General features: G+C 42.9%; 1 protein-coding gene across 4 annotated transcripts in view; it reads right to left on the bottom strand.

The window, feature by feature from the left end:
• Positions 1–13,269, bottom strand: part of MBTPS1 (membrane bound transcription factor peptidase, site 1) — a 99,386-nt gene that overhangs the window by 58,271 nt on the left and 27,846 nt on the right. For 3 of the 4 annotated variants that reach the window (XM_072117728.1, XM_072117729.1, XM_072117731.1), the window contains 4 exons: positions 12,087–12,116; positions 10,651–10,854; positions 1,631–1,741; positions 540–649 (listed from right to left, as the gene is read on the bottom strand). In XM_072117728.1, the coding sequence (XP_071973829.1) occupies positions 540–649; positions 1,631–1,741; positions 10,651–10,854; positions 12,087–12,116 (455 nt within the window). The remainder of the gene's footprint in view (positions 1–539; positions 650–1,630; positions 1,742–10,650; positions 10,855–12,086; positions 12,117–13,269) is intronic. The other variant, XM_072117730.1, reaches the window with a different exon arrangement.

Raw genomic sequence — 13,269 nt, 5'->3', positions numbered from 1 at the left:
GTACAGAAATTATAATTGCAGTGAGTGCGCCTCTCCAACCTGTCAGCTGAAGGCTTCATGGAGGAGGAGGAGGGAGCAAGAGCTGACAGTTTAAGGAACATGCACCCTCTGCATGAGTATCTGAAACAGGAGGGGATTGATTGATGATGTACATATCATTTTTCCCACTAAAGATTATATGTTTTAAGCATTGAATAAACCTTTACTATTATAAAGTAGAATTTTTCCATTTTTGTGGTTTGTCTGCCAACTCGATAAACATGAAATTAATAAAACTATCCTATCAAATTAAAGTCTCACAGGTCATAAAAACAAAAATTTTTAAATTATATTCTTAAAACATCTTAAATATTAAGAGCATTACAGAACTGCAAAAAATTACCCTGGAAATTCAGGTTACGAATGACCCTGGTAGAACATTGTAAAAGTAAAGTAATGACATGCGTGTCCAGGAAAGGCTCTGATCCAATGCAGAAATCATCATCATCGCTTTTTAAGCCAAGTGGTTTTAACAGCTCTGTAGTTTAGACAAATTATACCTGATTATTGGTGAAGACTCTGTAAATGTGTAACTCTGAGTCTGGAGCAAATCCCTGGCATTCTCGCATGCTGGCAATAACACCTGCCACAAATGTCCCATGTCCAAGTCCTTAAAAAGCAGAAAGTTTCTGTTCAAGGGCTAGTTGTCACATAAAAAATAATGACAATAATAATAATAATAATAATAATAATAATAATAATCTTTATTATAATGACAAACAGTCCCATGGGAAAATATGAGCGAGGGCCCTGCTCGCAATGTTGGCAAATACAAAATAAATATATAAATACTTCAGGTTTAAAGCAAGTTACAATTGCTCATACAATACAGTAGTGTTGTACATGGCAAACCTGTAGCAACACGTACATACTCAGGTATAAGCCGACCCAAGCATGAGAGGAGGGCCCCAATTATACCACAAAATACTGGGAAAACGTATTGACTCGAGTAAAAGCCTAGGGTTGGAAATGCATTGGTCACAGCCTCCAGCCAGTATATAGCCAGCCAGCGCTCCTCCAGTATATAGTTTGTCGGCCCACGCCAGAGCATGCTAAGTATATATATATATAATACAAAGTAACACTATTCACACTACCGATGCCCCCGCAGGTGCTCTGTCTTCAGGTCCTCCCACGTGACCGGCAACACACTGACATCAGCCACTTGCCAATGTCATTGTTTGTGTGGTGCCAGCGCTTGTGTCAGCAAGCGGTTGACTTCATAATGTGGGTGCAGGCATCATGAAAAACGAAGACCGAGCAAGAAGAGGACCTCCGGGGACTGTCGGAAAGTCGAGTACAGCGTTAGGTTTTTTCAGCACATATTCTGTGCTGACAACTTGGCTTATCCTCGAGTATATACGGAAAATAAAACTGAGCAAGAATGTCAGCTCTATCCAATGCAGCAGCCATCCTGGTTTACTACAATGGTGAACCAAGCCTCCAATGACAATTACTGTGACTATACTATGGCTCTGTACTACAGTACTGCTGCTCTCAGCATAGATCTGTTATATATATATTATACACACATACATATATTATTTTGGGCCAGGAACTTCGAGCTTCCTGAGGACAGTACTCTACTCACCATCGTCCAAGGTTTTCTCATTGGTCCAGTTGGTTCGTTCTTTAACATTCTTAAAGTGTGGGTGTTTCTCACTCAATCCAGTGTCGAAGACGGCAACTCTTACATTACTACCTGTTCATTGAGTTTCGAGAAGAAAAAAAAAAAAAGCCATTTAAAATAGCACAGCTTTAAAGGGAAACTACAATCAAAAGAAATCATGATAAAGCAGGTTCACTTATATATCCGGGTCCAATGACTGTGGTAATCTTCTATTTGCTATCCATGTCCTCTTTCCTTCTAAAATCCACCTTAAATATGCTAATGAGCTGAGGTGCTGTGGGAGTTTCCAGAGCCCCTTAGTGAGGTCTTGACAGGCAAGGAGAGGCATGTGCTGCTCATTGCATCTTTGGAGCGTTTCCAGAGTCCATCAGTGCCGTCTTTTCACTCAAAGAGCCTCTGACTCATTAGCATAATTTTGAAAGTTTATTATAGAATGAAAGAAGCCATGGTAAACAAATATAATAATGAATAACACATATACAACTCACCACCAGAGTATTGTAGAACATGTGTTGCACTATATATATATTTTATATTTACTGAGTATATCAGAATAAATAAACTCTACTCACCTTTCCGACGACGACGCCCCATCCCCCCTCCCCCCACAGGTTCGCCTTTTTATTCCTGCTAGCAGTGCACAGACACGAATTGGCAAGCAGCCGAGGTCATTGCTGTGCTCCACCAGCACAAGTAGTGGACCTGCAAGGGGGAAGGGAAGAAATAATGAACTATGTACTCGCCTTTGTATGTGTTGGGCAGGGGGCCGGCTAGCCATTTACTGGTGGGAGGCAGGCTGTGACCAATGATTTCCACCCTAGTGACCAGGGGGTTCATCTTCCAGTCTAATTTATCGTCAACACAAGTACTGAGGTACTTAAAATGTATCTACCTGCTGTACCTCTGTTCTATCAATTATCAGGACAGCATCAATCTACTTAGTCGCTAGTCCAATTACCATTTCCTTTGTTTTTGATACATTTAAAACAAGTTCGTTCTGGGGGCGTGGCTAGCAACCAAAATCCTCCCTGACAGAAGCTGCACTGGGGCAGTTGTTGGGTGCCCCTCTCTGATCTGGCCCAAGGGGGATGGTCCTTATCCTACTTCCTCCACTTTATAAGAAAGTGGACCAGCGGAATTGCTCACCTCCAATTACACTCACATTATCATGCTGAGATAATAGGGTCTGCAAGATGGGACCCACAAAGCCATTGCGGAAACTGTAAAAGTTACTTGACCAAAAAAAATTGTTTTAGCACACTGTTGTAAAAGTGCCTTTTACAACAATTCCAACAATACCTGCATCATGCTTCTGGTTTCTTTCTAGACAGATATATGGCTCATAGATCTAGGAGTCTGTCAGTCATAGCCTCTAAGCTTTTCCTGAAGTGGTCAGGATTTCATGGCTGTAACATCAGCCATCAGCAGTGATGGCAGCCACATTAACAAACCCAGCCAATCAGGATACAAAATCAGTGTTGCTCTGTATCAGAACTAAACTTCAAGCAGCAAGTGAGCACTGGAGCTCTGCATCATACAGTAATCCACTACCGTATTTTTTGCCCTATAGGGCGCACCGGACTATAAGGCGCATTAGTCCGATGCGCCTTATATATGTAATAAGGCGCGGGGTCCGGGGGCGCGGCGGAGGTCCGGGGGCGTGGCGGAGACCCGACGCCGAGACGCGACGGGGAACGCGGGGAAGGTGAGCGAGAGGTGGAGGAGGGCAGTGGACCATACTTACATAGGTCCCCGCTACCGGAGACAGCAGATCTCCAGCAGGAACTGCAGACCACGCGGCAGAAGTTGTTCGTGCCGCGTGGTCTGCAGTTCCCGCTGGAGATCTGCTGTCTCCGGTAGCGGGGACCTATGTAAGTATGGTCCGCTGCCCAGCGCCATACATAGGGCGCACCGGACTATAAGGCGCACTTTGGATTTCCATGGAAATCCAATGCTTTTAAGTGCGCCTTATAGTCCGGAAAATACGGTACATCCCAAAAAAACAAAAAATACAAAATATGTGTACCACACACACACACACACACACAATTCTCCTGCACCCAGCAGCTGCTGATCAGGAGCATGCATGTGCCAGTAACCCCTCCCAACAACATCCACCCACCCTCCTCTCTCTAGCTACAGATTCCCATGAATCTGCATAGTGGATGGAAAAAGAGCAGAGTATTTCTACTCTCCAGGTAAAGCTAAACAGTGGCTACATACACAGCACAGATCCCCCAGCGCTCGTCTGGCACGTGTGCCACTTTGTCAAGTTGACAGGTTTGCTTATATGTTAGGTTGTATATAGCAGAATAACACAAGATCTAAGTTCACCTCCATTTAGTAATTTAGCTTGTTCTTTACTATTCTGAGGCTCCTGCTTACCTAAATGTGCTGTACCTTTATAGGGTATGATCTGTTATAGTTTATTTTTGTTAAAAGCAGGCTTTTGGAACTCATACCCCTTCACTACTATACAATTTATGTGGCAGGGGTATCCACAAAGTTCTAGCCTACTGGCTGAGGAATGTTCCTCCAGAGCTGTATTCTTGGCTCCGGGCACATCTGGCACATCCAATCCATGTATTCATTGTTCCTGCAGATGTACCAGAGGAAGGGAGCTTTGTATTCATTCATGCCCGTATACCTTACAATATTCAGGTTAGCTACGGTATATTCCATCTACTCATTCATCATGTTACAGTAGTAGTAAATGTCACAAAGCGAAAGTTAGGATAACACACTTTCCATAGGAAACATGTGGTATATAGAATATTGTACACACACACACACACACACACACAAATCCCTCTGGTCTTAGTTTATTTTTATAAGGCAGAATGAGGATTCTCTCACACACCCCATCTGGACCAGATGCACTCACATTTCTGGGGGCACTTCCTGGTAACATACAACAAATAATAGTGAGGAATGACACTGTTAATAAGTAATATCCATCGTTTTAAAAGGAGGGGGACAGGTAGTGACGCAGATAGGGCAATCTGTCCGGGACCGATGAGCACTGGCCTACAATTCTATAGAATGACCATTCCTAATGGAACGCTTGAAGAGTTAACTTTGACCCTCTGAAAAAAGGCATCCATCCAATATAAATCCCCAGGAGTAGAATGCCATTTAATGGGGAACGATCACCGTAATTTCCCTTTACACAAGGGAACCGGCAGGGGGGCCCTCTTGCCAGCATTCCCATAGGATCGCATGAGGACCAAGTGGGTTTATTTGCCAATACCATGGTCCTATTTTCTTTAGGAGTCCTCCTCAACTTAATCCAAAGGCCATAGACATAATTAATGATTTTCGACTAAATTAGTCTACATGCCTCTGGGAACGTAACTCAGGCAGGGATCCTCTCATGTCTGAAAGTAGTCACCAGCTTCAAAGTATCAAAATAAAAAATAGCACCTGGAAATCCTGACCACCAGAGGTCGCGATAACTCCTCTACACGCGTCAGACGCGTTTAGAGGCTGATTTACTCCCCCCAAAAAAATCACCAAGCGTATTAATACGCTTGGTGATTTTCCTATGAGCTGCTGCTTCCAAGCAGTGACGGTGCCAGCTGCAGGATCGCAGCGCTGAGTGACTGGAGGAGGGACTTCCTGCTCACCGTCTGAGCCTCTCCCGCGGGGCGCCTAGAGATAGGTGAGGAGATGGAGGAGCCGAGCGAGGGGTGGGCCGGGATATCTGTTGCTGGGGCTGTGCTCCCGATCTGTGTGCGATCGTGCACACAGACAGAAACAGGATCGTGCTGTCTATGTGACAGCCCGATTGTGTACGGTGACAGGGGGCAGATTATTATCAGTCTCCTGTCACAGCAGCCCCTGTATACAGTGAGGCTGCAGGGAAGGTGCTGTATGCACCCTCTCCGCATGTCTCTGTATACAGATCACTGATGACAGTGATCCAATGGGCTGTTACCATTAGATCCCTGCTATCTGTGATCTCTATAAAAGAAAAGCAGGGAACACATACACTCACCGGCCACTTTATTAGGTACACCTGTCTAACTGCTCGTTAAACCCCTAATTTCTAATCAGCCAATCACATGGCGGCAACTCAGTGCATTTAGGCATGTAGACATGGTCAAGACAATCTCCTGCAGTTCAAACCGAGCATCAGTATGGGGAAGAAAGGTGATTTGAGTGCCTTTGAACGTGGCATGGTTGTTGGTGCCAGAAGGGCTGGTCTGAGTATTTCAGAAACTGCTGATCTACTGGGATTTTCACGCACAACCATCTCTAGGGTTTACAGAGAATGGTCCGAAAAAGAAAAAACATCCAGTGAGCGGCAGTTCTTTGGGCGGAAATGCCTTGTTGATGCCAGAGGAGAATGGGCAGACTGGTTCGAGCTGATAGAAAGGCAACAGTGAATCAAATCGCCACCCGTTACAACCAAGGTAGGCAGAAGAGCATCTCTGAACGCACAGTATGTCGAACTTTGAGGCAGATGGGCTACAGCAGCAGAAGACCACACCGGGTGCCACTCCTTTCAGCTAAGAACAGGAAACTGAGGCTACAATTTGCACAAGCTCATCAAAATTGGACAGTAGAAGATTGGAAAAACGTTGCCTGGTCTGATGAGTCTCGATTTCTGCTGCGACATTCGGATGGTAGGGTCAGAATTTGGCGTCAACAACATGAAAGCATGGATCCATCCTGCCTTGTATCAACGGTTCAGGCTGGTGGTGGTGGTGTCATGGTGTGGGGAATATTTTCTTGGCACTCTTTTGGCCCCTTGGTACTAATTGAGCATCGTTGCAATGCCGCGGCCTACCTGAGTATTGTTGCTGACCATGTCCATCCCTTTATGACCACAATGTACCCAACATCTGATGGCTACTTTCAGCAGGATAATGCGCCATGTCATAAAGCTGGAATCATCTCAGACTGGTTTCTTGAACATGACAATGAGTTCACTGTACTCAAATGGTCTCCACAGTCACCAGATCTCAATCCAATAGAGCATCTTTGGGAGGCAGAAGACTTAATAAATCTAGTAGTCCAACAACCAAATGTGTACGCCACTCAATTTTTGGCTACACACCCTGAATCACTTTATGTTCGTGATAACATGTGGAAGCCAGTTAACCAGGCAGAAATGCTGATATTCTGGGGCCTTCTTTTGAATATGGGCCTTGTAAAAAAAGCCAACAATCAGATCATACTGGTCAACCGATGTATTGTAAGACATCCCTATGTATCGGGACATGATGCCACGCAAGCGCTTCGAGGCCAAAATGCGCTTCATTACAGCGACAACTCATTATGTCCCCCAGCAAGTAGCCCAGCTATGATTGGCTATTTAAAATTAGGCCTCTCATGAAGCATTTTAAAATTTAAAATTTGCAGAGGTATATATGCCTGAAAAAATTTTTGGCAATTGACGAATCCCTGTTTTTGTTCAAGGGGAAATTAAAATTCAGACAATATCTCCCAAGCAAGAAAGCAAAATATGGCATGAAAGTTTATAAAGTCTCCGAAAGCAACAGTGGCCTTACCCACCATTTTCAAGTACCGTATATACTCGAGTATAAGCCGAGACCCCTAATTTTACCATAAAAAAACTGGGAAAACCCATTGACTCGAGTACAAGCCGAGGTAGGGAAATGCATTGGTCACAGACCCCCCCAGTATGTAGCCAGCCTGCCCCCAGTAGTATACAGCCCTGCCCAGTCTGCCCCCAGTAGTATACAGTCCTGCCCAGCGTTAAAAGACGCCCGGCACGAAAAAAACTCGGCTTATACACGAGTATATACGGTATATGAAGGAAAAGATTAAAAAATAAATAAATAAAAACCCTCCTGAATGTCCCCCCAACCTTAATGTTAGCGCCGAATAGTTTGAGACCTAATTCACCCACTGTTGGACGAGGGGTATCACTTGTTTGTTGATCATTTTTATACAAGTGTGCCCCTATTTAGAGCCCTTTTCTAATATTAAAAAAAAAAAAAAAACCTGGATTAATTTTTGGAGACCAGGGTAGCAAAGCAAGGGCTACAAGATCAAGTGATGCCAGCAGGATAGTTGCAGGACAGCACTTCCCATCCCAAATGCCACCAACTGCAAAAAAGGCCCGTCCTCAAAAAAAAAAAAAAAAAAATTCTGTGTCTGTTATAAAAATGGGATTAGGAAGGACACTGGTTATCAGTGCGTGACATGCCATCACCAACCAGGGCTATGCATTCATGAGTGTTTCCGCAAATACCATACCTCACTAGAATATTAATTTATTTTTATTGAGTGTCTTTTTATGCTCAGAAATGTCCACATATTTATGACGGGCCCCTACTTCACATTTATTGGCCACTTCCAAATTAAAATTCTCATTATTAGATGAATATTATGCGGACTGTAAAAATTGGGTTCCATTTCCTTACTCAAAAAACTCACAAAAGTAACTAGGTTGGGAATATAAGGTTTCCACACTGATGTGACTTCTGAAGGGATTCTATAAATTGAAATACAATTTGAAGACCATTTTCACAGTTTACTCCATGTAACATATTGTGATTAAATTATAGGAAAAAATTGCATTTTTAACCAAAAATTGCCATTTTGCTAGTTTTAAAAAGAAAGAATAAATCATATGAATTTTAATCACTAAAAGACTTAGATATGTTTAACTGTTGCAGAGTTATTCCATGTAATTGGGCAAATCCTCTTCTCAGCTGTTGTGAAAACGACGACAACAAGCTCGTCATACATGACGACAAGCTTGTTCGACGTTTCCCCATCTTTACCCGTGTTAGGGCCCATACACAATGCATTTCAATAGAGAAGGGAGGGGGTCACCCACTCCTCTCCATGGCTCCAAACGCATGCCTGCCAACTACGGACTGGCGGGCAGAGGTTGCACTGACATTTTTTCCAGAAGGGTAATAATACTCCTCTCACCATTTTTGAGGAGTATTTTTATCCGAGGAAAAGTATGGAATTTTCAGTAATACAAATATATAACTCCTAGTCGTATACATTGTTAATAGCCAGCCCCAAACCCCCTACCTCCCCACACTAAGCAGGATGAGGCTGCCGCCTCTAAATTTATTTAATTTATTTTTGAGGGGTTGAGGGCACAACGTTTTTTTTTTTTTTACACTTTTTATTTTTTAGTAAAGTATCGGGAGATAGTCCTTCCCAAAAACATATGCCTTCTGATCAATGCACTTGCGTTCAATAACTAGCAAGAAGTTGCTACTTACTAAGCTCAAGTGTTTTGGTTCGGGGAGGATTTTGGTAAAGAGAATGAGTTTCAATACAATGTGAATACAGCCTTTATGTATTTATTTATTATATACCTTACTTGAAATGCCTGGATCTTTGTACAAGCTCTGTGTCCCCTCCTCCTTCTCATAGATTGTAAGCTCTTCTGACCATTGGACAAGAACAGTCACCTCCCGGGTTGTCCTCATAGATTGTTAGCTCTTGTGACCATTGTACAAGCACTGTCACCTCCTGTGTCCCATGCAGTACACCCATGCATAGAACCTCAATCATAGCTATTTTGTACTTTATTGAATACATCTTATGTCAGGCTCAGGTAACCACTATCAATTGAATTCCCTGGTAATAGGTCAGTCACATAAACCTGTGAAACCACCACAGCAGGCACAGGACCACCAAAGCAGGCACAGGAACACCACAGCAGAAGACAACAAACACCTCTGGAATCAAACTCCACTCTCTTTCTCTCAGACTCTGCCAAGTCTGCTAGTGCACATGTGCAGCTGTATACATTAGTACTAGAGAGACGGGTCAGGAGGGGAGGAGGAGCAGAGAACCCAGTAAAGGTCAGGGGGCGTGGCTTCAGCTTCCCTTCTGCCGGCTGTCTCTGCAGTGTAGTGGGTCGGTGTGCACGTGACTGCTCTGTGCTCTACACTGTCCGATCTGCTCCTTACAAACTAGCAAGGAGTCACTACTGCTGATAGCCAGCGCTTTTACAAGAAAATCACCTTGGTAATATCTTTTTTGGGTACGCTTGGAGTTTTTTTTTTTTTGGAAAGTAAATCAGCCTCTGCATGCATCATAGACGCGTTATCATGATCTCTGCTGGCGGGCATATGTTTGTGCGAATGCAGCCTTATGGTCTCAGAAATTTCAACCTACATAGCGGATTATGGTTGACGGTTGCCCCAGACAAGCCTGCGGCTGATGCTGTCGAATTTTTACCTTATTTTCTGGTGTTTGGGAACAGAACAATTTTTTTCTTTAATTTACAATTTATTTTTTTTTTAGCTTTACTTAAATATAGATCAGATTTTAATTTTTTTTTTTTTAAAGACGTTTTCTTGAATCTTTATTAAACAAAATATTAACCAACTCTAAAAGTGCTGGAGGTGCTCAGGCTAGCGGTGCCCAAGTGCCTTGCTGCTTCCCTAGCTTAAACTTTTGCAAGCCTCCTCCTGCTACCAACCAAGGAATCACGATACGTCCAGGGACGGCAGCGGCGGAGTGCTCTCTCCTAGTTCCCCGGCCGGGACCAGTGGAAGGCTTGCAGCTGGGGCATACATAAATTAAAAGCCAGGGAAGCCCAGAGGCGCTTGGCCAACGTTAGCCTGAGCGCCTCTGGCACTTTTACACAGTGCAAAGAAGTTATGCAGTTAAATGCAATTTACCTAGTTTTATTCCCACATTCTCACCATGAAACTTTTAGCAGCTTTGCAAGACATACATGAAATGTGTATACTCATCAAAAAAAAAAAAAAAAAAAAAAAACCACACTCATTTCACAGTCACCATTTCAATGATGAAACACTACTTCTGCACTGCTCAACTGAAAGGACTTCCACCCAAATTACATTTTAGATTGACCAGCATACATCATATTGTCAAATAAAAATATAGCTATATGGACCATTAGAAGAAACCTTTTCTCCTTGGCCAGGTGATTTATAAATCATAACATAAATTGGCAAAATCTAAAGATTTAATTAACCACAGCGCACTGGCACCAGTATGTTACTCACCTGTGTATCCCAGTTGCCACAATACATCGGCTTGAAGAGTCTGAGCAACTTGTCGTGGGATGGCTCTCAGAAGCCGTCGGCTAGAGTGTCTCCCAGTAGCATGCCAAAATCCAGAGCTAAGGGAAAGGCTGGTTCTTTTGAGTGGACGTGATGACTGCCATTTCTGACTCCACTTCGTCTTATTGCAGAAGGCTGAAGGTTCATCTATTAATGAAGGAGACAGATTAACTGCAAGTGTCACTCCAAGTAAAAGGCATTTCCCTTCCTTCACCCCTAACTAGATTGTTGTATGTACTTTTTCTCAAGTGGAGCCAACTATCTGCTCTGATTGTCATTGTTAGACCTTTTATGTTGTGTCCTCTTTTATGACGTCTTCTATAGCACTCCTGATTTTCAGCTATATAAAAATGTAGTGTTGACGCAGACATCTAAAGACCGATTACAATAGACAGCTGCCTACCAAATAAGCAGATAGCATCATTAACTTGCATATCTTGTGGAGAGAAAATATATATCTCCCCGAGTAGCTTCATAACAGAGCAAGTCCAACTTCACGTAAATGACTTCATTATGTAGAATCGGATGCCTCACTCAGCATGATATTCATAAGATTTTTGCCATGCAGTGCCCTGTTTGCAGGGTACACACAGAACTGCTCTATACTTGACGATAACAAAAAAACATTCACAATGTGATATTTCTTTTCCAAACAATGAAACGCACTCCAATGGATTTTAACATGCATTTAATATCTTCAAAGTGATAGATTACAGCAGTGATACTTGTGTGACGTTTCGGCCACAAGGGCCTTTCTCACACTGTAAATCGAACATATATACAACATCAATATTGGCATGAAATATACAAGTGGATATAAGGTACATATATACATAATGGTGGAAAAATCCAAGGAACATCAATACAATATCCATGTAGTCAGTTCAACGTGGTAGTAGTCTAAGATTCTCAGAGCCAGGATTCATCAACAAATGTAGTTCACATCATTACATGATACTAGTAAGACAACAGGGTATCAGAGTGAACAAAGCTGTGCAGACATATACCAGTAGTATCTAAAATCAAAGAAAACAGGTTCATGCTCACCAAAAGCATTCTACCAAAGAGTATCTGGGTGCTGGCGCTTAGTATTGTGCTTGCTGCACACAGGTGGATGCGCTAGTGACTATTTAAACAGGAAGTCCCTCCCACAAGGGGTGTGGTCTGATGATGCAAACAATGTGTCAGGTCTAGTCCTATTGCCTCCTATGTAAGGAGATGCGACAGATTAGGCGCACGTGAATATGTGCACGTGAGGACAGCTGTTTAGTAGAGAGATAAGAATGAGCTCATGTAATCTAGGTATGTAGGGACTGGATCCATGTCAGATAATAGGATGGTGTATTATCACAGTTATCACTCTATGTGTAGAATCTTACCCATCAGTGTATAGGAGGGAATTAGCGTCTCTGTGGAAAGAAATAAAGAGTAATGTTATTATGGAAAAATTAAATGACACACAATACATGAAAAAAAGGATCATAAGATTACATCTCAAATGAGATGTACCAACACCAACTCACCTACATATAGAAGTCCGCAGGGGCATTTGATTAGATAAATGGCAAAGTTAGTATGGCATGTGAAGTAGTCCTTTATGAGAAATCTTTTTCCAGTGCGAGGGTGAAAAAAGCCCTCGCCCTTCTGGACATTCGAGCATTGCATGCAGTTAAGGCATGGAAAGGCGACTCTACGGGGAGATCTTAGGAATTGTTGTCTCGTCGAGCCAATGTCTGCTTTAATCAGTCTATCCCTAAGGTTTTGGGGACGACGTCTGCATGGAAGTAGGAGGGCCCTAAATTTGTCAATTTGTGGAAAGGCTTTGGTGAGTATGTGCCAATGACCTCTCAGGATGTTAAGTATCTTATTGGATGTGGGGTGAAAGGTGTGTACAAATGGAATACGTTTCATTTTAGGTTGTTTATCCCTGTTATGTAACCTTGATTCCTGTAGGTTCCGGTGTATGACAGTTTAACCCCATGATCTAAAGCGGTCTGCCATTTCATCCAATCTTTTAGTACGTATGTTGGGATCTAACTCTAGTGAACTGTGACTTGGGAATAGAGTTAAGTGTGGCTGGAGGGTGACAGCTAGTGAAGTGCAACAAACTGTTGCGATCCGTGGTTTTGCGGAAAATGTCAGTTTGAAGAGAACCCTCCTGGTTCTTAGAGACCATAGTGTCTAGGAAACTGATCTCAGTATGGCTGTATTGAAGAGTGAATTTAAGTTCAGGAAATATGGAATTGATATGTTGATGAAATGAGTAGGGACTCCAACGTTCTCCCCCCCATCAATGTAACGTTTCCAAACAATGGAGTGTTGTATGAACAGTGGATTGGTGTATATATACCGGGTTTCAAATGCATCCATGTAGCAATTTGCATATGGGGGGGGCCCGTATTGGAGCCCATAGCCGTCCCTGGCATTGCACGAAAAACTGATCTTGAAAAATAAAGTAGTTTTCTCCCAAGACTAGATGTAGTATGTCCAGATAGAAGGCTTTTTGTGTGGGTTCAAAGTTATATTTGTCGAGTAGGTCTGCTACCGCCTGCATACCCTTGT

Source organism: Engystomops pustulosus, chromosome 7, assembly GCF_040894005.1.
Source record: "Engystomops pustulosus chromosome 7, aEngPut4.maternal, whole genome shotgun sequence".
NCBI lineage: Eukaryota > Metazoa > Chordata > Amphibia > Anura > Leptodactylidae > Engystomops > Engystomops pustulosus.
This window is presented reverse-complemented; position numbering and strand designations above follow the sequence as displayed.